The following is a 23,249-nucleotide window of genomic DNA, read 5'->3' as shown; positions in this document are numbered from 1 at the left end:
CTCTCCTTGTGCAACCGAGTCTCTTTGTTCATCATAAATCATCTCGAAATGCCCAGTGACACCCCTTCAGAAGCTGATTCCACGGCTCACCACCAGCTGCCTGCTTCGCACAGGACTCTTCGCTTAGTCGCGATCGCCTCATTTCTCCCCGCATTTCCCCTCTGTATTGCTCACGGAGTTCTGTCAAACGACGCAGCTCCTGCGGTCGGTCTGGTTCCGCTTGCTTTTTCTTCTGGGGGGAGCTTGTTCCTCCTTCGCTGACGAGAACGAGACGATGGACTTGTGCGCAAGCTCTCACATCCTGTGGTGGCCTTTGCTTTTGATGTGGTACTAGCGGCAGCTTGTATGATTGTGTTGGTCTTTACATGGATTTCGAATGACCAGTTGGCGTCGTTGAGTATGCTGGCAGCTTATGCCACTATTCCCCTTCTTGTCAACTTGTCAGAGTCCCACATTCAGAAGTTCATTGCCTTGCATACAAACTAACAACTATTTCAGTGTCATTCATCTTATTATCGCTCTGGAGTCATTCTACACGGGTCTTGCTGTCCATAGTATCATACAATGGCTCGTTTGGCGCACTCTACCTCCTGACTGCCCACATTGTGACCACCGACTACGCCCAGACTTTCCAGAGCTACCATGGCTTGATCGCCTACGAGAGCGACGAGATGGAGATTATTCGGCGTTATTTGTGGATGAAGAGGACATGTATCACGATGACGAGACCGAAGAGACGCTACAACGTGCTGAGAGTGCTGCGCAGGAGGCCGAGGCGCAGCCGGAGGTTGTTGATGTCAGGAAGAAGAATAATCGTAGGAACAGGACAAATACCCCTCCATCGCGAGATGAACCTGCGTCTCCATGGGGCGCCTCATGATGCATGAATGGCGGAATATTCTTAGAGGCTGGGATATATCAGCTGGGTCAGATGAGCAGACTGGCGTTGTGGTATCAGCTAGACTGTATCAGATTCGATTCTAGAATGGCACCGTATCCCAACGATATTAGTGACCAGCATTAGTTGAACACCTTTTATCAAGTGTAATTAGCAATACTAAGACATTTCGACTTTCAACGGGGGCTCTGGATTCAACCTTATGCAGACCACAGACTCGTCGAGCAATGTTGTCGTATACAGACCTGTGATATATCCAAGTGCATTCTCCACCGTGGCTCTAGGCCCCTCAGACTCTTCGAGTCCAATCAGCGATAACTCAATCGGATCTTCATTTATTATATCAAGCCTCTTTCTCCAGGTGCCAGGCTATATCCTAGCATCTTGGGGTAACCTTGACCTCAACTGGCAGCTCCGCATTTCCTGTCATCGCGCGACAGCAAGCCCATGCATATATATACCGTTATAGCGATAAATTACGAGACATCATTCCACAATCAGCTATCGGTGTGCATGTAACCCCCACTGCGTCCTTATCGGAGCGTGCCCCTCGAAGATCGCCAGCTCCCGCAGTGGGACACAAAAAGTCTGGAGCCCCGGGCAAGTCGCGATCCAGCTTCTGATGGTGGTTGTGAGTTTGAGGCTAAATACCACGAGCCAACCTCTATCACAGCGCATTTGCTAATGCTACGTCATGCCCGCTATAGCTTCGATTACCTTTTCTTGAATCTGAAGCTGTAATTTTAACGCGCATTTGCTTAGCATTGAGTTTCTCTGCTTTGTTTATGAAAACCATCTTTCATAAGAAATCTGCTTTCATTTCTCAGTCCTCCTAAACCCTGAACCTTTCTTTTTCTACAACCAGTTGTTCTACTAGCTCGACTCGCCCAAACCAAGCACGCACTATCTTCTCCATTCAACGTTGTGGCTTGTTACCAACATTCCCGGGGTTTCGAGAATCTTTACTCCGAAGGACTATTAAACTTCGACTCCGTCCAAACCAGTTCCTGAAAGCAGCCATGGCTTCTTTCATTCGTTGGTCAGTCGAAAAGGCTTTATCAATCAGTAACTCCCTGCTGATATATGATCAGGTACAACGCCAGGTTGGCTGCGCGTCCACTGCTCACTCAGAGTGTGACCACTGCATTTCTCTTTGCTACAGGCGATGTCACAGCTCAGCAGCTCGTTGAAAAGAAAGGCGTTGAGAAGCATGACCTAGTCCGAACAGGTCGAATGGCTCTCTACGGTGGCTGTAGGTTCCTCCACTCTTGAGCCCAACAGCTCGACAATCGTTGACATTTCGCAGTTGTGTTCGGTCCGGTTGCTACAACATGGTTCGCTTTCCTCGCACGCAGGGTCAACGTGCCAGGGAACAAGAAGGCGGAAGTCCTCACTCGGGTCGCCTGCGATCAGCTTGGTTTTGCACCTGTCATGATAGGTGTATTCCTTGGCAGTATGGCCACAATGGAGGGGAAGAGTGCACAGGAACGAATCGACAAGGCCTGGTGGCCAGCCCTGAAGGCCAACTGGATGCTCTGGCCTGCCGTCCAGGTCATCAACTTCTCCCTCATTCCCTTGCAATACCGTCTGTTCTTTGCCAATATCATAGCGATTGGCTGGAACTCTTACCTGAGCTGGGTCAACTCCCAGTAAGAAACACCTCATGCTTCGCAGATTACCTGCCAGTTCTTTTCACATAGATTTAGAAGTGTTTCTGTATTCACGATGGATTGATGTTTCTTTCGAGAATCATCTGGATTTGCTTCATGAGTCGGGGAAGTATATGGTGATGAGGAAATGAGAACACAAACAGGAATCTCACTGGATCTGTATCATGTTTCGATAGACACTGAACCCCTGCATAATAAGCCACTCAAACCGTATGGCCACCCATTTGACTTTGAACATTGGATCTGATTCGAGTTATCTTACGAGCACGAGGTGGACTGCCAAGACTCATGAGAAAGCGGCAATCGATCTCCGAGTTGTCCATCGGAAGTTGATCGAACTCAGAGGGGTAAAGGCCATGATAGCCGCTGTAGCTTTCGGTCTCCGCCATTTTGAGTCACTGTAGATGCTGCCCTGTCGAAACTGCGGAGAAGCCCCGTGATGAAACTGGGTGCATTGGTTGGGGTATGTTCCATGTTTAGGACAGTGATAGGCTGATAGACAAAAGCACGGTACAAACTGGATCATGAACGTCTCATGAGTTGGCTTGAACGGGTCACATGAGTGGTTTGCTTAGCCAAAAACAGAGTAGGAGAAAGATGACAGTATTATTGGCTTATAGTCAAGAACCTAGACAATTGCTGAAATATACGACCGGTAGATTCTTATATTTTAGCTCTCTGCCCAATCTTTGAATGTGATGCTTTTTATGTCCTCAACTCATCAAAGCCGTTATCGCTGCCTTAGGCCACAAATAGTTAGCGTCAGTACGTTGGCCCATCGCAGCGCAGCCTTTTCCCAAGCGGCCAAATCCGGGTTTTGTAGATAGAACCGAACAACATCAGGAACTCATCCTGACCCTCAAACCCGCCCTCTCCTCCTCTCTCTCACGCAGCGGCTCCTCTGCGCCTGGTAGCACATCATGTTGCCTTCTTCTGTGCGCCGAGTCGTCTCCTCAGCCGTCTCCTCGACCCCTCAGACCGGTGTCGTTTCCGTCCTTGCCTCAGCCACTTCAAAGACCACTCCCGTCTTTGTTCGAAATCAGCAGCGACGATGTTCTTCTTCAAAACCTTCGAAATCTGACAACGGAGCCAACGAGATCTCAGCTGGCCAGTCGGTGCCTGCTGCTACATCACCAAAGTCTGGCAATGAGAAGCGAAAGCGAAAGAGCAGCAAGGATGCTTCCGATCGAGCGGCTTCCATCAGAAAGTTGCCAAGCGTTCCCAACACGCATCACATGTCACAAGAAGGTAAAGATTTGGATATACATCGCTCATAGGAGGGACGGTTGCTAATTGTCGCAGCTCTGGGGCTATCAAGTTTCTTCTCACTACACAGGCCCATCTCGGTCACCCAGACCATGCCCCGAGCGGTTTCCGATGAGCACTTCGCCTCCATCTTTGCCTCCCGAAACAGAAGCAACAAGATGGCTGATACAGATTCCACTCTCTCCAGCGCTATCGAACAGTTGGAAGGGCCTATGGCTCAGATGACCATTGGTGGAGGACACGAGGGCCAGGAAGGAATGCACAAGGTTGATATCAAGAACCCCGATGGTACCGAGTCCAGCATGTATCTCCAGATCGACACCATGTCAGGTGAATTCCTGCCTTTCCGTCCTCCACCTCTGCCTCAACCCCAGGCTGCTGGTCAGGCAGATAGTGCCGTTGCCGATATCGAAGCCGCCGAGGATGTTCCCCAACACCGGATGTACAAGGCTCTTTTCACCATCGAGGAGTCCATCGATCCGGATGGTCAAGTCCGTATCATGGCCCACAGCCCTCAGATTGTGCAGGACAACCAACCGCGAAGCTTCCTCGAGCGTCTGGCCCTTCGCCAGCTCAAGTTCGACGAGGCCCAGGGCCGCCGAGACATGCACGCCATCAGCGTGAAACGACAACGAAAGCTCAGGATGAAAAAGAAGAAGTACAAGAAGCTTATGAAGAGGACACGAGTCCTGCGACGCAAGTTGGATCGAACTTAGACAAATGTACATATTTCCCTGGTTGTTGGAGTCATGTTCCTCATTTTGATCTCTCGCATACGGGGCATATCGAAGGACATTTTTCATTCGTGGTGTCTGGGCATTGAAGAAGAAGATCTCTCACTTTGAGTTTGGGCTGTGGCATTGCGCTTTGAGACTTTTCTTATGTTTCCATAGACTCGCGCAAGTAACAAGCATCATTTCCAAATGGTTGAGATATCTTCCGTGATGACCTCAGTCTCAGATACGCGAGTCATGTATAAATAGCTGTACAATTCACCTGTTGGTCCTCAAACAGAGGCAATTTAGGTTCAAGTAACGTCGATTTTGATATCAAAAGCTCATGTGTTGTGACTGATATGTCAAGAATATGTTAGTAATGCGGTAAGAGTCATATAGCTCATATCGAAAGCCTCAAATGGGTCAAAGAAACATCTCGTGAGTTACAAAGTCAATCAAAATTGGCCAAGGTATTTTACATTCATGTCCCTCAGACTATAAACAACCTCTTAAAGACTGAGCGCCACTATATTCAGCCTCTGGAGTTCTCAGTGACTCAAGCTTGGTTCGGTAGAGGCCCCACTCCAACCTATCTTACCGAAGTTCACCGCCCGGCAGAAACTTATCGACCGCCAAAATTTTGGATTTTTGAGGCGCTGGGTCCCACCTCGAAAACGAGATCGCATTTGCGCCAGCGTATTTTCAGAACAATTGATCTGAAGAAGAACCTGAAAAGATGCAGCGCAAGGCGGTGTAAGTGTTAATACTATTATGTGGCCCTGAGTCTCTTCAACTGACATCGTTATAGTGACTCGCGCATTCCAGCGCTCATTCAAAATGGCCTGCAGGAAAAGAAGAGAAGCTTCTTCGTCGTGGTGGGAGACAGGTCGAAGGACGTGATCGTGCGTCTGCATTATATCATGTCCCAGTTTGATATCAAGCAGAACAAATCAGTTCTCTGGGCTTACAAGAACAAGCTCTTGGGCTTCACCAGGTTAGTAGATCTTGACAATCTCTTTCCTTGATGCGACAAAGCTAACCCAAGCTTTGCAGTCACCGAAAGAAGCGCGAGCAAAAGATCAAGAAGGAGATCAAGCGAGGAATTCGAGAAGCCAATACCGAGGACCCCTTTGAGCTGTTCGTATCGCTACACAATATCCGATATACCTACTATAAGGAGACCGACAAGATCCTAGGTCAGACCTTCGGCATGTGCATTCTCCAGGACTTCGAGGCCATTACCCCCAATATTCTCGCCCGAACGATCGAAACTGTCGAGGGTGGTGGATTGGTTGTTTTGCTCCTCAAGGGCATGAACAGTTTGAAGCAGCTTTACAGCCTGTCAATGGATGTCCACTCGCGTTATAGGACAGAGGCCCACGACGATGTAGTGGCCCGTTTCAACGAGCGATTTATTCTCTCTCTGGGAAGCTGCAACTCTTGCTTGGTTATTGATGACGAGATGAACGTTCTCCCTATCTCAGGTGGAAAGGGTGTGAAGAAGCTTCCTCCTCCGGACCTCGACAATCCCAAGACAGAGTCGCAAATTGAGCTTGAGGCTATGAAGGAGCAGAACGAGGGACGACAGCCCGTAGGACCTCTTATTTCTCTCGCCAAGACTGTTGACCAGGCCAAGGCTCTTATCACATTCACAGATGCCATCGCTGAGAAAACCCTACGGAGCACAGTTACTCTTACCGCTGCTCGTGGTCGTGGAAAGTCTGCGGCTATGGGTGTCGCTGTCGCAGCTGCTGTTGCGTATGGATACAGCAACATTTTTATTACCTCCCCCTCGCCTGAGAACTTGAAGACTCTGTTTGAGTTTGTCTTCAAGGGTTTTGACGAGTTGGGCTATGCTGACCACGCCGATTACTCTATTATTCAGAGTACAAACCCCGACTTCAACAAGGCCATTGTTCGAGTCAACATTCACCGACAGCACAGACAGACCATTCAGTACATTCGACCTCAAGATGCACACGTGTTAGGGCAGGCCGAGTTGGTGGTTATCGATGAGGCTGCGGCTATTCCTCTGCCTCTTGTGAAGAAGCTCATGGGCCCTTATCTTGTCTTCATGGCTTCTACCATCAACGGTTATGAGGGTACAGGTCGGTCTCTTTCTCTCAAGCTCATCAAACAGTTGCGAGACCAGTCGCGCACTGCTACCACAGCTGGCGAGGGCATGGAGATCACTGATCGATCAACTGGTAAGACCTCAAAGACCGAGGAGTTTCAGGCGGGACGAAAGCTGCGAGAGATTACCTTGTCTGAGCCTATTCGATATGCCCAGGGAGATGCTGTTGAGAAGTGGCTCAACACGGTTCTCTGCCTCGACGCGACTCTGCCCAAGGCTAAGTCGAATATCAACGGATGCCCCGACCCTACACAATGTCAGCTCTTGAACGTCAACCGAGATACTTTATTCTCCTTCCACCCTGTCTCCGAGAAGTTCCTTCAGCAAATGGTTGCGTTGTACGTAGCTAGTCACTACAAGAACTCGCCAGACGACCTTCAACTCATGAGTGATGCCCCCGCACACGAGCTCTTCGTTCTTGTTCCTCCCGTTTCAGAGGACAGCTCCAGACTACCCGAGCCTCTGTGTGTCATTCAGGTTTCGCTAGAAGGAAAGATCAGCAGGCAGAGCGTCCTTAACAGTCTGAGCCGAGGGCAGCGACCATCTGGTGATCTCATTCCTTGGCTTGTCAGCCAGCAATTCCAGGATGAGGAATTTGCTTCCCTATCTGGTGCCCGAGTTGTTCGTATTGCCACAAACCCTGAGTATGTTTCAATGGGATACGGTTCCAAGGCTTTGGAACTGCTCGTTGACTACTACGAGGGGCGATTCGCCAATCTGTCTGAAGATGAGGATCAGATTATGGAGGAGACAATGACTCGAGTTACTGATGCTGAGCTCGCTAACGCCAACTTGCTCGACGATGACATCAAGGTTCGGGATATCAATAAGATGCCTCCCTTGTTCGCCAAGCTGTCAGAGAAGAAACCCGAGCGACTCGACTATGTTGGTGTTAGCTACGGATTGACTCAGCCCCTTCACAAATTCTGGAAGAAGGCCTCGTTCGCGCCCGTCTACTTAAGACAAACTGCCAACGATCTGACTGGTGAGCACACGTGTGTCATGCTGCGGCCGCTTGAGAACAGTGAGGACCGAAGCTGGCTCGGCGCTTTCTCTAGAGATTTCCAGAAGCGTTTCCTGTCCCTCCTGTCTTACCAGTTCCGCACATTCACTCCTATCACTGCCCTTAGTATCGACGAGGCCGCCAAGTTGGGAGCGCAGCTGGACTCAGTTGAAGTTCAACCATTGACCAAGGCTGATCTTGATATCTATATGAGCCCTTTCGACCTGAAGCGACTCGAGTCATATGCCAACAACATGCTTGACTACCACGTTGTTCTCGATCTCGTTCCAACCATCGCCCAACTCTATTTTACAGGACGCATCAAGGGAGATGTTACCTTATCAGGAGTCCAGCAGGCCGTCATGCTGGCTCTTGGTCTGCAGCGCAAAGATATCGATGTGGTTGCCCAGGAGATCAATATGTCCACCTCTCAAGCCCTTGCCATGTTCATTAAGATGATGCGAAAGGTTACTAAACACTTCGCCGGTCTCGTCTCCGAAGCTGTGGGTGCGGAACTTCCCAAGGTTGAACGTCTTGGTGTGAGTCGCGAGAATGCTAGTGGCGCACACGACGATGAGATCGTCGATGAGCGTTACGTTCCTCTGGCTACAACATTGGACGACGAACTTGAGGAGGGTGGTGACGAAGCGATGAGGGAGCTCAAGAAGAAGCAAAGAGAGCTCATTGACTCTTTACCCCTTGACCAGTAAGCTTCACTGAGATACACATGCAAGGACATCTGCTAACAAAAAATAGATATGAGATTGAGGGAGATACTCCTGCTTGGGAAGAGGCGGAAAAACAGGTACTGAGTGCGACAAAGCAGGGCAAGTCAAATCCCGTGGTCAGTGTAAAGTCAGCCAAGCAAAAGAGAAAGGCCGGCGGCCAGACAGCGGCGGAGGTGTATGAGGAGGCATTTGGCGAGAAGAAGAAGAAGAGCAAGAGGGTGAAAAAGTCGGCGTGAGTGTGATGAAGAATATCCTAAAGTTGGGTTTGGCACATGGAACGGCGTTTTTCTCGATAGACAGACGTGTTTAATCAATATACTGCTTCAATATGACTGCATTTTACCGACTAAGGAGGAGCGTTGATGGTTGATTTAGGATGCCACTCAGACTTTACATGAGTGGGAAGATAGCTTGCATCACAAATACTTTCACTTAAGCCATGATATCTGTGCAGAAATCAGGGGTATCAACTTGTTGCTGTGTTACAGTTACAAAGCTATATGGTCTCATAACCAAAACAGCAAATTCTCTACATCTAATGCCAGGTAAGTACCTTCATTCTTCCACTAGGGAAGCCTAAGTCTATCCTTCAAAAGGACGCCCAAATGTCGTTCCCAGAAACTCCTCTTATTCAACAAAATCGCCATCACGTCCCAGGTCCATCATAGACAAGAACAAGTTCATGATAGAGACGGCCGGCCCGAGATATGCTCGACTGGGTTTGGGTTCCATATCGCGGGTACGGTCAATGACATCGCCGTAGAACATATCTTCGGGGTCAACCTCAGAGGTCTCGTCGGAGGCGGCATCGTTGAAACCCTCGTTTTCTTGAGTTGAGTTCTCGCTGTCAGCATCATAACTATCTTCATTGCCATGTTGATTACTCCCTTCTCCATAGTCTGTATCTGTATCGGTATCTGCAGACTCGAGACTGTCGAAAGACGTGACGGATTCAAGGTCTCCCATCATATCCTGGCGAATCAAGAACATAAAACTCTCGGGCTTCTTGCGAGGAGGAATAGGCTTCTTCTGAAAGTACTCACGAGCAAACTGATCCTCCCATTCCTCCAACTTCTCATGAGCGACAAACTCGCGGGCCAACTTCATCTCGGGACCCTCATTCCGGGCGTTCCCAAAACCTGGGAGGATGTTTCCAAACCACGAGAGGCATATGTCATTATTGGGACAGCCTGTGAGCATAGGCTGGAACTGTTTCATACGAAAATCACAGTCCCATGCTGGCGGGATATGTCGTCGCTCGCGGTTAGCCACTTGTGCATCGACGTACCAGCTGTGACAAGGGTTGATATAGATACCAATGTTGTCACCACAATGGCAGCATTGCTGGACGACCTCTTGACACATTTTCTGTGGTATTTTCCGTGGTTCCCGGGAGTTCGTTCCGAAGTATTGCGATAACAACTGTGTTTCAGGTATGGACAAGTGGTTGATTCCTGAAGGGCATGTGTAAGGAAGGGGGAGGGTTTGGGAACTAGCATTCTATGAGAGGACAGAGCTGAACTATTGGACAACGAACACTGTAAAGTCCACAGCTGAGACTTGAAGAAACAGTGGCACACTGAACAATGAGTAGCAGTGACAGTGGCAGCGAGTTGCTATGTGAGGACAAAGACATGATTCGCTGGAGAACATGTAGCCACTGGCTCTTAACCATGGCCTGGACCATTTACAACGGAATTGAATTCGATTGGAAGCGAAGTCTGGCAAGGTATCAAGTTGTCTCTTATTTCAATCATTGTTTCTGGGGGTTTCTTGTTTCTGAGTTTCTGTCAATGATGAGCGACTGACGCAAGACAACAAAATCTCACCACCACCACAATACTGCTTCAAACCACCAAAAATATAACGAATAAGCGAAGCAAAAGAACATACAACACCAGGTATTCGCTGGTCGTCACCGACCCAACTACTAATCCGGCGCTTCGCGGCTTGACTCTGGGGGAGCAGACGGGACCCCGTATTCTCCACGAGCTGTGGTCGTATGTGACAGATCGAGAAGCACAACAGCAAAATGAAGGTGAATGCAGGTAGCATACTCAATGGCTCCTTAATTTTCTCGTAATTTACCTTTTGTCTCATAAAGCTCGCCTTTCAGGACTTTCTCCGCTCCCAACTGGTGCCTTGCTGGAGCAGCTCTCGTTCGGACAAGTCTAAGGTGTTAGTGAGCTACAAACATCTTGAACGACTCCAAGATCGTGAGACACAAAGTATGCGACAGGTTGGATCAAATGATCACTATTACTCCGAACTGCTTTTGGATCTGAGTTAATATAAGGTCCGCAATGCCTCCATTTCAAGGATGATCGTGGCCCAACATTCGGGGCATAAGCGACTTCTTCGCGACACACGATGATTTATGTTATTTTTCTCTATTTTGTTTTCTGCGAGGGGCTTGGTATTTAATGGGTTATCGAGTTCGTCGATGATTTCAAGGTGTTGTAAGATGGATAGATCTGAAATTGTCTGTGTTGGATGGAACTTGAAGACGAAATACGTATTTTAACTAGCGTTAGAGATGCACGTAGACTGTTCGCACCCATCACAGTGGCAGCCAGAGTATGAACAGTGGCAGACGAATACAATACAGCCTGAGGGGTGAACAGTGATTGGTTGTTCAAGTGACGATATGAAAGAGACTTGAAGCATGTCAGTATATCACCAAGGTCCAAGGTGCGCTTCCGTATCATGCCGAGGATTACTCGAACTAGGTACGCAAAACTCAAATCACTAATAGCAGTGTTTCTACTCACAGCGAGTCCCATACTATCGGCAATTGGGCGCCCTCGGAGAGAAAGAAGACTTCTGACGTTAAGATATGCCAAACTTACGTAAGTCTTTTTATTACTTGCGGTAGAGATCCTAAGTTTCTTGCCTCTCCCAGAGAGTATCTCATACTACGATCAGACGAGAAAAGGTTGGCTGATAGGGATAGAAGAAAGATGGAGAAAACCATCAGTATAACCGATTTTGGCATTCTCCATATTCAGAGACACCTCCACCAACAACCTTTCTTCGCCAGGAGCAGGGTCTTTTCATTTGGCCCTCCGACGTGGTATGCATTGGTTCACAGGCATGACCTGATAGGGCACATTGTTTTACTTTCGAGACACGCCTTTGTCTCAATGAAACACAACCGTGTAAGTGACAGGCCATCAATGTAACCCCACCGCGGGGTACCAAACATGGAGAAGGAAAATAGTATCTCATGAGACTTACGAGTCCAGCTCGGATCATGCTATACTGGTATAGATACAAGTAAGCATCAGAATCCACATTTTCTAACAAAACCTTGTATAATCGCCGAATAAGAAACAAAAGACACAATTTCCGTGCCCAAGTCCGCAAAGACGCAGCACCAATCCTTAAACCTCTATATCCGATTATCATGCACGTTCTTGGGGTTCCAACCTTGAGTGCTCCGATCTCGGCGGTAGCTCCGGCACCGTAGGCACCGTTCTTGATTATTCCCATGTAAGCAACCCAGGTATAAAGAGGCAGTAAATCCTCTTGTTTCGTTCTCTTGGATTCATTCAGATAATTCACACTCTTCACAATCGCAACGATGGCCGATCAGAAAGATAGATGGTCTACCAACGTGCGTATGCTTTGTCGTTGGGGGAGCTTCACACTTACACCAAATCCAGGCTTATCAGCACTCAGCTTCTTTTGTCCCCAAGCTAGCAACAAAAGTTGTTCAATGGCTTGATTTACAGAAAGACGATGTCCTACTTGATATCGGATGTGGAGGTATGTACTTGAGTCTCAACTTGGACCATAGACCTGAGACTGATCGTGTAGACGGCATCTTGAATGCCGAGTTCGCAAAGATCTTGGCACAGGGAAGCGGTTCGATGCATGGCGTTGATAGCTCGGCTTCCATGATTGAAGCTGCCAGAGAACTGTGCAAAGGTTCTCAGAACGCTACCTTTGATGGTAAGCCAACCAACCTAACTGCTTATCCCTGATTCACTGACCATTTGTAGTCTTGGATGCTACGCAGCTCGTCTCTAAGCCAGAATTACAAAAAGGAGCTTTTACCAAGGTATTTTCCAATGCAGCTATGCACTGGATTCTCCGCCCAGAAGATACTCGTGCTCAATTCTTCAAGGGTGTCTACGCTTCACTGGCCCCTGGTGGTTCATTCGTCTTCGAGATGGGCGGTTTCGGTAACGTTTCTGAAATGCGAACTGCTGCTCTTAGTGCTGTTGGTCGCCGCATTGGTATGGAAGCCGCTCTTGCAGCTGATCCATGGTTCTTCCCTGACGAAGCATGGGTCACAAAGGCGCTGCAAGACGCAGGCTTCGTTGTTGAACGGGCTGAGCGGGAGTGGCGGCCAACACCAACTGACAAAGGCGGTGTTGAGGGTTGGATTAGACTCATGGCAAGTCAGTTCTTAGATGCCATCTTAGATGAGAAGGAGAGGGAGGAAGCTGTGCAGGAATGCGTGGGGGTGCTGAGGGAGGTCTGCCGTAATCCTTCTGGTGGGGAAACGATACATTATGTGAGGCTCAGAGGCGTAGCCCGGAAGCCTGAATAGTGGTGAACCATGAGCTATGACTGATGGTAACTGTAGCATGGGGAAACGTCAAAATGAAACGCCTCTCCATCTTGATAGAAATCTTGTTAGTGGTATTAAAGCTCCACCGATATCGGTGTATCATTGTGAGGATCTTCAAGAACGATGCCCGGCCGTAAGAATGTAAGTGGTGATGATTAGTCAGTCACGTCAGTGAAGCTCGGAAATTTCTAGGCGACTTGCGTCAGCGTCTGTAACTGCGAATTGTTCAAGTCTCATGCAATCACTTGCCCCAGGGGCAATAAAGCCCAAGGCACCTAGACTTTACGTGGCCTATTGACCTCCAGCGGTTTCTGCAAAATATTTACTTCCTGAATATGATGAATCCTTTTGTATTACATCAAGATTGCATTCTAGATGATACCTAGCTCATGAAGTCATTTCTTCCATCTCTATCGCACTGAAACACCTGCATCGATCGTGAAACCACCACAACTTACCCTGCAAAAGCACGACATCATCATGCCCGAACACGATGCACTCGTGTTGTCTTATAGCCACTTGGCCAAGCTTCCCAGAGCGAACGATGCCCTGCAGACCTTGAAGAAAGTAGCTTCCCTTGTGAAGCCTATAATGCGAGCGCGCAACTGGAAAGTCCGAGAGTTGGCAGAGTTCTATCCTGAACAACATAATCTTTTAGGTAGGCCCCAGATGAACTTCTCCGGGTCATCGACCATATTAAATGTAGTTTATAGGTCTTAATATCAACCGAGGAGCCAAGATATGTCTTCGTTTGCGACATGCTGGGGATAAAAACCAGTTTATGCCTATCGAAAGTGTTGTCGATACAATGCTACACGAGTTGTCGCACATAGTCCATGGCCCTCACGATGCCAAGTTTCATGCTCTTTGGGATCAGCTCAGAGATGAGCACGAGGGTCTGGTTCTTAAAGGGTACACTGGAGAAGGCTTCCTCTCAGAGGGGCGGCGTCTTGGAGGCTCAAGAATACCACCCCTTGAAGCTCGTCGAGTGGCACGAGAGGCTGCAGAGAAGCGACGAGCTCGCCCCGGTACTGGATCAGGCAAACGTCTAGGGGGCTCTGCTCCTCGGCCAGGTGAAGATATTCGGAGAGTAATTGCGGATGCTGCCGAGCGGCGGAGCAGGATCCTCAAGGGTTGCGGTACAGATAACCTCAGCGAAACTCAAATTCGCAACATTTCAGACAATGCCACAAAGAACGGTTTTCGAACACAGGCCGAAGAAGACGAGGCTAATGATGCAGCCATAGCTCAAGCCCTGTGGGAACTAGTGCAAGAAGACAAATCTGTCGAATACGGCAACTCTTACATCGCTCCCACGGCGGACAACCCAACTGGAAATGGAGGCGGATCAGTAATCCCGCATAGGGTACCTGGTGGTAGTTCGGAGAGGTCTAGAGAGCCTCCAGGCTGGACATGCAGCACTTGTACTCTGCACAATCCTGCTAACTATCTATGTTGTGACGCCTGTGGGATGGAGCGGTCCGAGATGAGTCCAAGGTCACAACAGGTTAAGAACAACCGCCGATCCAGATCGCCAGTATCGCAACCTGCTGTTATTGACTTGACGACTTCGAGTCCGCCACGAGATCGGCAGAAGTCTGCCACAACATCGCGGAATTCAAGGCCAAGAGTCACAGGTCAAGAGGCTGCATCGTCGGGACCGCAGATGTGGGAATGTAGTTTTTGTGGGACGGTGATGGAAAAGCAGTGGTGGACTTGTTCGACATGTGGGAAAATCAAGGACAATTCACGATAGTTAGTTTGAGAATTGCGCAGCGGTTGGTCAAAAATACGAACCAGAGCGAATCAAAGTCTTGAACCCTTGTTTCTCGTGTCTTGGTTGTCGATCAATAATGACTTCATAGACGCTGGGTCTTGGTCTTTAAGGATTAAGTCTGCGACAGTCTCAAGCTATATCAAGTGCGGGTTTTTTTTTCCTCTGGAGCGAGGCCAAGACGCAGGGGCCAGGTCAACCAAGATCGTATTGAGATTCCCAAGAGAAAAAAAGATGATATTAATGAGACTTTGCAGAATCCGGAAAGGCGCCGATTGGAACTGGAGATGATCTGCAAGGCGGGCTTGGACGCCATCGGAGCTTGTAACAATTAGACCCTAGCAGAAACCGGGCGGGTTGGGGACAGAGGCATTCGGGTGAAACAACAAAAGATGGAGGAAAAAGAAGTGCTTACGCTTGAAGCGGCTGATGAGGAACAGCCAAGCAGAAGGGTGCAGCAAGTAACTGTCAGGTATCCTGCATGAAAATGCTATAGGATGCATCTGCGAGATGCCTTTGCGGTTCCTGCTTGGGTTTAGTTGGCATGCCAAGAGATTGATGTGTTTGCATCTTCCTGCGTGAATGGAAGTTGGTGATTTGAAATGCGGATGTGCAAATGACACCGGAGTTTTTCATGCTGGAATCAATTCTGGGCTTGGCCATAAGGTCTAGATGCCGATCGACTCAAGGCCAGACCACTCGATACAACCACAAATAGACGGCGGCAGTATGCAGCTAACTGTCCGGAATGCATCTGTGGGAGGATAATTGTGCATTTCATCGTAACACAACCGCTTTATTAGCTGCCAGCTGGCAGAGTAGATTCCAGCCCAGTTGCTAAACCAGGCACATTTGTTGCCCTCAACGGCTAGCTGATCAAGGACAAGCAGTGAAACTTGATGAGTAATTATAAACCCGTTGGAATCGGAACGACTCGGTTTTATAGTCACCATCTTTGTGTCCCCAACATTGAAATGCAAAAAGTGAAAGTGTCTGCGTGGTGCCTGAAAGGCCGCAACACCTCATTCGTCGGTTCCCGCGATCTCCTGTGTCGTGCAGCACATCCATCCCTTGGAAGTGGGGAAACTCGTCCAAAGCCAGCATCAGCGTGGATGGAGATGCGAGTGCAAATGTAACCACATCAGGCGAGATAGTGTTGTACATACTGTAACAAAAGCGTTGTGCGCCAGGGACCCATATGCCATATTGTTCAAATCAGTTGACAGCAAACATATGTACTGACGAGGCGGTGATGCCTTGAAGGATTCAATGTTTTGAGTCTGATCGAAAATAGTCTCATTGGGTACCGGTAAGGTATTGATTGATTGTGCCGAGATTATGGAATCTCTAGCGTCGAGGAGCTCCCGCTTTTGATGGTGGGCAAATGACAAACAACTCGTCCCGTGATAGGGTAGGTAGGTCTGCGAATGAATTGGATGGCTGCGGAGGAGGGCGTTGGTTAGACGCTATGTTGCAACGGTCAATTCAAAAATCCTCATGATGATGATCAGGATCATGTTTAAAATGTCCAATATGGCCAATCTGAGGTCAGGGTTCCAGAGGAGGAGGCCGATGTGGAAAGGTAACTCTCGTGGTTCCGCAGCCCCAAAGTCGGGCGGATGACACGGATCAACAGACTTCCGTCACCTTCATCAACTCTGGTCTGTTTCTGTTTCTGCCCTGCCCTGCCTGTGGTTGCGGGGATCGAGGCTACCATTCCCACGGGATGGCCCTTGTACTTACTGTAGATTAGGCCGCCTTATTCTCTTGACTGAATTGGTCTTCGGGCACATGTTTGAAGCTTGTTGATCGATCGAAGAAACGTGCTCGCATAGCATCGAGTTTTGTGCAACCGTGACCGCAATCGGCTACGGTAAGGTTATCTTGTCCGATTCGGCTCCGTCTCTGCATAAGGCTGGGCTGTTGGTCTTTGTATTCAGTTGGACTTGTTGTGCTTGTTGTACTGTCCAGTACTGTGCTTCCTTAACCTCAAGATGTAACAGACTAGCCGGGGTCTCCCATGTTGGCGAGCAGGAGCAGCTCTACAGTATACTGACACGCCAGAGCTAAAGCGACCTAGTTTACGATTCTGGGCTCTCTTAGATGTGATGATCGATTTTGACATTGCGGCATCGGGATCGCATGTTATTGTGCGTTTCCGAGGTTCACGATGAATCTTCAGCGATCGAGTCTGTGCCCATTTCGAGACAAGGTCTTTCGTTGAAGAACTGTTCACCGCAGAAATCAGGGCTTGCGACTGGAGCCATGCATGCCATGCCATTCTCATGCTCGATCGGCATTTCAAGAACAAGGGAGGGTGAAGTGGGCCCGGCTGTGGAGGCGATCCCGACCCTGGACAACGCCGCGGCGCTCTCTTAGGTGAGCAGCCGGCTTCAACCGCCCCACTCTACAGCACCTCTCAGTGGAGAGGATCCGCACGCCTTGCCCCCCAGACCCTCTGTGAGGCGCTGAGAGGGGACCTAAGCGACTACCAACAGGGCTTTAGACCCCCGTAAGAACCCTCCACTGCTGAAGGTTGTGAGACCCCGCCCGCTTGTCCCTCGCTCGCTCGCTCGCTCATTGTGTTGGTGGTGGCACCAGCTCTTGCCTATCCTATCACGTACCCCGGCACAGGAGGAAGGTGACGGGAGGTGTGTCAATTCAGGGTCCTTCCTGTCCTTGGGTGTCGACTGCTTTCCTTCGCGGCTTGGAGTGAAAATCAATACCTATTCCTTTCAACGCTGTTGCACAAGAAAAACCTCGAATGTTTTATTTTCCCTTCCTCTGCCTGTATCTTCTCTTACACCAACATCTGATTCAACCTTGACTTTTGTTGTAGAAGGCCGGTCTTCTCCACCTCAAGCCTGGGCTTCCAGCTCATCCTGCTAAAGCTGTCATCTCTATTCCAGCTTTACGGTTTACATTGCCATCTCAGCTGAGCTGTCTCGTTCGTCCACTGGCTTCCCGGTTCAGGCACACCAAAACGTGGTATATCATACTTGTTTTGTTTACAAAGACATCAACTTCTCGTAACTCGCCCTACCATTAACCTCCCTCCCGTTCCTGACCCAAACGAGTAAACCGTCTTAACACGCCCTTCAAAGTCTAATCCCGCCTCCGTCGACGCCGTCCCAAGACTAGCTAGACTTGAGCCACGGATTGCCTGACCTTTACGGCACTTTTCCCTCTCTGCGCCATGCCAATTCCCCGTCGCTGGTCACTTGTCGATTCGAAGTAGATCAACTCCACTGATTGCTTTCTTTTGGACCTTGTCTCAAGGTCGAGACCGCTGACGCCCCGGCCATCGCTTCCTTCGCCTACGACCAGTGCATTCACAACTTGCAACTCTGAATATTTACTCTCCCTTGCCATTCTGTTGTTCGGCTCCTCATCATTTGTTTATCCTTTAATACTCAACTCGCACGGAACGGCGTTCACTCTCCATGACTTATAACGCAGCACCGATATGAGCCCTCCCGAACAACCTCGTGAGAGCAGCCAAACTCGAGCTATTAGGCCCGCAGCAGCTGTGCACGACACCGGCTTTCCCTTGGCTTGCTCCGAATCACATCAAAATCAAATCCAAGCTCCTGTTCCGACCACATTTGACAATGTGCGACCGAGAGCCACTTTCGACTTGGTCAATGATATCAAGGGCCATGATGCCACCCCACGACCATTTGCCGGGGGACGTTTCCTCAGGGATTTGGGAGATGCTTCGCGCTCACCTTCGCAAAGCCCCTTTCGCCTAGCCATGCCTAGTATATCTCCTGGCCAGCTTGCATTCTCTGCAATGCAGTACTTGCCGGTACCAACCCTCGTTCTTAATAATCTCAAGACCGTCGTCCTGGCCAACGAAGCAATGGGCCGAATGCTAGGACTCATTACGGAAGATTCGGATGAAGAGGATACTCTGCCGACTATCGAAAGCCTTCGCGGCCAGACCTTGTCTCAAGTCGGTGTTGATATCCTCCAGGATGGACAGCCTGTGTGGGCAACGTGGGAGGCTTTCCTCGATTCTCAGGTGGATGAAATGGGCGTGCGAGTTGCAGCAAGGGATCCACGACGATCATCACAGTCTGGCGGCGATGAGACGCCAACCGCAAGCACAATGCCTCTCCCCGAGAGGGCACCAAGCCCACCCGCGCGTAAAACGCAAGACTCCATCGTGGAAGTTGTTATCACCCGCAAAAATGGCAACAAGACAGCGTTTGATGGCCGCTATAACCCTAAAGAATCGGATTGTCAGGTATATGCTAAGATGATTATTACAATATGGGAACTCGAAGATCATCAGACGTTCTTCACACTCACCTTTACCAGCACGGAATCCCCGTCATCCACTCTTCATAGCACGAAACGACCCATTGCGAGACCGAGTATCCTCGAAGCTGCCGAGCGCAAATCCATTGCTCATTCAAACCCGTCCTCGGTTGCGTCAAGTCGAGATTCGAATTCACCATCATTTCATAGCCCAGGAATTGTCACTATGTCATCTAGCCCTTTCCCACCAATGGGGCCCCCTTCTGCCGCAACCCATTCAAGTACGCCTTCTCTTCTGCAAAAAATGCTGTTGATGAAAGATGCACTGCTCAACAATACCCAAATGCCCATTTTAGCAATGTGGAAAGATGGTAGTGTCACCTTTCCCAACACGGCTGCTCGGAAACTCTTTGAGAAAGAAGCCCCGCTCGATACATCTCTTAATGGCTTTGATCTCATGCGGTATTGGCACATTTACACTGAGGACTTCTCGGAGCGCTTTGCGGTTGAAGACATGCCTATTTGCAAGTTGCTCAAGACGGAGAAGCCCTTCAGCGGATTCCGTGTTGGCATGTATGACGAAAACAGAAATAAGCGGATTTACGATGTCCTTGGTGAGGCTATTCGGGACGATTCCACTGGCGAGTTTCTCGCCGGTGTAGTTACTGGACGGGACGTTACTGTCATGACAGAAGAGATCACACAAATAAAAGAGCGGGATGAAGAGCGTTTCAAGCTCATTTGCGACACAATGCCTCAACTGGTATGGACAGCAACGCCTGATGGCATGGTCGACTTCTGGAATACTCGCTTTTACACCTACACAGGGCTCACTCCAGAGAACAGTCTTGGCAAGTCATGGGTGAACGCTTTTCACCCCGATGATCTTCCTGAAGCACACCGGAGATGGCAACACTCATTGAATACGGGCGATAGTTACGTGACGGAATACCGGTGCCAGAGTAAAGATGGTAACTGGCGTTGGTATCTCGGCCGGGCACTGCCTCAGCGTAACAAAGAAACCGGGGAAGTCGAGAAGTGGTTTGGTAAGTTTTGATCGATTAAGTTGAAATCTCGGGACTGACCATCCGTTTCACAGGAACCTGTACCGATGTCCACGAAAGTATCCAAACCAAGATGAGCGCGAAACGCACACGACAACAACTTCTTAGCGTCATTGCCCACTCTCATGTTACCATTTTTACGGTTGACCCCAAACGAAGGGTTACAATGCTCGAAGGCGCATTGATCTGGAACAACACTCACGAGGAGAACCATGATGGAACGAGGTGGTTCATTGGAGAGAATATGTATACTGTCTTCAATCGCTTGACAGCGCAACTGGCAGACGGAGAACGCCCTGAATTCCTTGAACCTATAGAGTTACTGCTTGACGGAAAAGCTACCGAAGACCTCAAGGAACACGGCATTGGTAAGGATAGGCACCAAACTTGATCTCGACAAGCTTTGCTAACCTAAAGTAGACGATCGTTGGTACCGAACTCGTTTCCTTCCCATGTTTGGCAAAAGGCCACAAGAAGGAGGTGCGAAGAACGATACGTATATCGAAGGGGTCATTGGTGTAATCATGGACGTTACCGAACTGAAAGTCCGCGAGGAAGCGCTGGAGAAGCAGTCCAAAGAAAAGCGAAGGGCGATGGCGAACGAAGCAGCTGCCAAGGAGGCCAATAGACTCAAGAGTCAATTTCTCGCCAATATGTCTCACGAAATCCGAACACCCATCACTGGTGTGTTAGGGATGGCCGAATTACTTAGCGGAATGCAATTGGACGCAGAGCAACAAGAATATGTCGAAAACATTCAGAGCTCGGCAACATCTCTGTTGACCGTTATCAATGACATTCTAGACTTCTCGAAGGTGGAGTCTGGGCGGTTGGATATCGAAGAGGTACAATTCTCCTTATCTCATATAGTTAAGGAAGTGGGGAGAATGCTTCAGTTTGCTGTTGAACGAAAGAACCTCGATTTTCAATCAGATATCGGAGATGGCATCGAAAACGATTTGGTGGTCATTGGTGACCCTGGACGTGTGCGGCAGATCCTGACCAATCTTCTTACCAACAGCATTAAATTCACCAATCAAGGATACGTCAGATTTTCAGTTACGGCAGAGAAAGAGACCTCGGAGTCTATCGAGGTTCGATTTTCGGTTGAAGATTCGGGAATTGGTATTCAGGACGATGTTCGCAAGAAGCTTTTTCAGCCTTTTAGCCAAGGTGATGCCTCAACCGCCCGACGGTTTGGTGGTACTGGGCTAGGTTTGACCATCTGTAAGAACTTACTCGACCTCATGCATGGCCGTATCTCGCTCGAATCGAATGTTGGCGTTGGAACTCGAGCAACCTTCTGGATCCCTTTCAATAAACCAAGCGGCCCGGCTGAGGCTGGCCTCGCTAATGCTGGTGCCATCCCTGACCGGCTTCAGTCTGAACTTAGCCTGTCTTGCAACAGTTCAGAATACGACCAGATTGTTGGCACCCCTCCGCCCTTCGACGGAATGCAGGCCAACAATACGGGATCACGTCGGACTCGCTTCGGCATATCATCGACGTCAAGCCCAGACCAAGAACTTCCCGCATCAGAAAGAGCTAAGATCCACGTTTTGGTGGTGGAAGATAAGTAAGTATCAAGATGACTCTGGAAGACACTATCAAGCTAACCAGCCCAAGTCCTATCAACCAGAAGATTGCTACGAAAACCATTGGCAAACTCGGTTTCCAAGTGACGGCTGCTTGGAACGGCAAGGAAGCCCTGGAGTACCTTGCTGGTGTTCAAAAAGGTATCAAACAGAAGCCAGATATCATCCTCATGGATGTACAGATGCCCATCATCGATGGCTACAAGTGCACTCATCTTCTAAGACATCACATGCCTTACAAGCCTTTGGTTCAAGATGTGCCGATTGTGGCCATGACGGCATCGGCTATCCAGGGTGATCGTGAAAAATGCACCAAAGCTGGGATGGATGATTATCTCGCCAAGCCAGTTCGAGGTGTTATCTTGGAGAAGATGCTTTTACGATGGTGCCACTCTCGACGTCGGACATCGGCGACACCAGACCCTACTGCCTCAGACTGTTCAGAGATGAGCGAGCACTGCGACAATGCTGATATTCCGAACATTGGCATCGATGACAATGACATGCCGCAAACATCTGAGGAGATCAATGGCAGCCCCATCACACCTCGGCCGTTGACCACCAACGGATACCAGAACGAGCCGTCACCCTTTGATTCTACCGGGTTGGCAGTGCAGGTCCGACGACCAGAAGGAGAGACTGAATGGTCTAACAGGCTACAAGAGACAAAACTCATCGACGCTGCAGGGGGGTCGTCAAGCTATCGGAGGAACTCATACCACGAACTACAGACCGGAGATTCGTTGACCGAAGAGAACGTCAACAGGTTGAAGAGCGAGAATCAGTCGACGACACGTCGATAAACTAATAAAACTATCGGCCGGGCCCTGGAACCAACAACCGATCGGTTCATCGCGACCGAAACTATTGAAACATGTTATTGCTGGATCGCCGATCTAACCTCGCCCACAGTGGGAAACAATACCCACAATCACTCACAGAACCCCCTCTCCGATAAGCGCGGATTCATTTTTAAACTCTTCTTTCGGCTACAGCATTGGCAACAAAAGCATGCAGGCATTGATTGCATTACACACGGTGGAAATGGCGTTGAAACGGGATACCGCTCACATCTAGCGAGCAGAAGAATCAGTGGAGAACACACTCAGGCCATGATGTTCTGAATTTTTGTGCTCCTATTGTTGCGTGTTTTGTCTTTTATCATCTATAGACGGACGGGTTCCAGCATTCTGGCAAAAAGAAAAACGGGAGGACCTTTCTGATTGCCTGTACATGCTTTGGCAAAAATACACATCTATGGATTATGGACTGGGAAGATAAATAGTTGAAAGGATTAAGTTTTTTGTTACGTACGAAACAGCAGGAACATGAATGAATGATGGGATGGATCGATGATACCTTTTTTGACTCTTTAATATTGACTATTTCAATTATTTGAAGCTGGACCAAGATACATATTCAGTCCAAGTGGCCCATACAATTACGCCTCGCTTGCTATGTTCAAACTTTTAATAATGCCAAAGAGATTACTGTTCAATAATTATCGTCAAAGCCGTAAGATTCATGCACGAAATTGACAGTGCATACAATCGATTGAT

General features: G+C 49.0%; 9 protein-coding genes and 1 non-coding gene across 10 annotated transcripts; 7 read left to right on the top strand and 3 right to left on the bottom strand.

Moving 5' to 3' along the window:
- Nucleotides 1-399: 399 nt before the first annotated feature.
- Nucleotides 400-880, top strand: FPRO_01645 (uncharacterized protein; the record flags this gene model as incomplete). Its single annotated transcript, XM_031229173.1, has 2 exons — nucleotides 400-440; nucleotides 499-880. The coding sequence occupies 2 exons, from the start codon at nucleotides 400-402 to the stop codon at nucleotides 878-880; spliced, it is 423 nt and encodes a 140-aa protein (XP_031074828.1).
- Nucleotides 881-1,917: 1,037 nt separating this feature from the next.
- FPRO_01646 (putative glomerulosclerosis protein Mpv17) lies at nucleotides 1,918-2,551 on the top strand (the record flags this gene model as incomplete). The annotated part of the gene is made up of 3 exons (XM_031229162.1): nucleotides 1,918-1,937; nucleotides 1,990-2,150; nucleotides 2,205-2,551. The coding sequence occupies 3 exons, from the start codon at nucleotides 1,918-1,920 to the stop codon at nucleotides 2,549-2,551; spliced, it is 528 nt and encodes a 175-aa protein (XP_031074827.1).
- Nucleotides 2,552-3,488: 937 nt separating this feature from the next.
- On the top strand, nucleotides 3,489-4,550 carry FPRO_01647 (uncharacterized protein; the record flags this gene model as incomplete). Its single annotated transcript, XM_031229151.1, has 2 exons — nucleotides 3,489-3,816; nucleotides 3,871-4,550. 2 exons carry the CDS (start codon nucleotides 3,489-3,491, stop codon nucleotides 4,548-4,550), a joined length of 1,008 nt encoding a protein of 335 aa, XP_031074826.1.
- A 736-nt stretch (nucleotides 4,551-5,286) lies between these two features.
- FPRO_01648 (uncharacterized protein) lies at nucleotides 5,287-8,651 on the top strand (the record flags this gene model as incomplete). Its single annotated transcript, XM_031229139.1, has 4 exons — nucleotides 5,287-5,303; nucleotides 5,359-5,544; nucleotides 5,604-8,393; nucleotides 8,444-8,651. 4 exons carry the CDS (start codon nucleotides 5,287-5,289, stop codon nucleotides 8,649-8,651), a joined length of 3,201 nt encoding a protein of 1,066 aa, XP_031074825.1.
- Nucleotides 8,652-9,042: 391 nt separating this feature from the next.
- FPRO_01649 (uncharacterized protein) lies at nucleotides 9,043-9,780 on the bottom strand (the record flags this gene model as incomplete). Its single annotated transcript, XM_031229128.1, has 1 exon — nucleotides 9,043-9,780. The coding sequence occupies one exon, from the start codon at nucleotides 9,778-9,780 to the stop codon at nucleotides 9,043-9,045; it is 738 nt and encodes a 245-aa protein (XP_031074824.1).
- Nucleotides 9,781-10,301: 521 nt separating this feature from the next.
- On the bottom strand, nucleotides 10,302-10,417 carry rrna37. The gene has a single exon (XR_004093499.1). It is a non-coding gene; the product is annotated as a ribosomal RNA (ribosomal RNA).
- Nucleotides 10,418-11,998: 1,581 nt separating this feature from the next.
- Nucleotides 11,999-12,973, top strand: FPRO_01650 (uncharacterized protein; the record flags this gene model as incomplete). Its single annotated transcript, XM_031229117.1, has 4 exons — nucleotides 11,999-12,031; nucleotides 12,081-12,183; nucleotides 12,235-12,369; nucleotides 12,420-12,973. The coding sequence occupies 4 exons, from the start codon at nucleotides 11,999-12,001 to the stop codon at nucleotides 12,971-12,973; spliced, it is 825 nt and encodes a 274-aa protein (XP_031074823.1).
- Nucleotides 12,974-13,474: 501 nt separating this feature from the next.
- On the top strand, nucleotides 13,475-14,750 carry FPRO_01651 (uncharacterized protein; the record flags this gene model as incomplete). Its single annotated transcript, XM_031229106.1, has 2 exons — nucleotides 13,475-13,652; nucleotides 13,708-14,750. 2 exons carry the CDS (start codon nucleotides 13,475-13,477, stop codon nucleotides 14,748-14,750), a joined length of 1,221 nt encoding a protein of 406 aa, XP_031074822.1.
- Nucleotides 14,751-15,644: 894 nt separating this feature from the next.
- On the bottom strand, nucleotides 15,645-15,932 carry FPRO_01652 (uncharacterized protein; the record flags this gene model as incomplete). The annotated part of the gene is made up of 1 exon (XM_031229095.1): nucleotides 15,645-15,932. One exon carries the CDS (start codon nucleotides 15,930-15,932, stop codon nucleotides 15,645-15,647), a length of 288 nt encoding a protein of 95 aa, XP_031074821.1.
- A 2,302-nt stretch (nucleotides 15,933-18,234) lies between these two features.
- On the top strand, nucleotides 18,235-22,493 carry FPRO_01653 (uncharacterized protein; the record flags this gene model as incomplete). The annotated part of the gene is made up of 4 exons (XM_031229084.1): nucleotides 18,235-20,077; nucleotides 20,131-20,463; nucleotides 20,516-21,671; nucleotides 21,722-22,493. 4 exons carry the CDS (start codon nucleotides 18,235-18,237, stop codon nucleotides 22,491-22,493), a joined length of 4,104 nt encoding a protein of 1,367 aa, XP_031074820.1.
- Between the last annotated feature and the right edge of the window lie 756 nt (nucleotides 22,494-23,249).

The sequence above is a fragment of the Fusarium proliferatum genome (assembly GCF_900067095.1).
Source record: "Fusarium proliferatum ET1 genome assembly, contig: FPRO_scaffold001, whole genome shotgun sequence".
NCBI classification, from domain to species: domain Eukaryota; kingdom Fungi; phylum Ascomycota; class Sordariomycetes; order Hypocreales; family Nectriaceae; genus Fusarium; species Fusarium proliferatum.
This window is presented reverse-complemented; position numbering and strand designations above follow the sequence as displayed.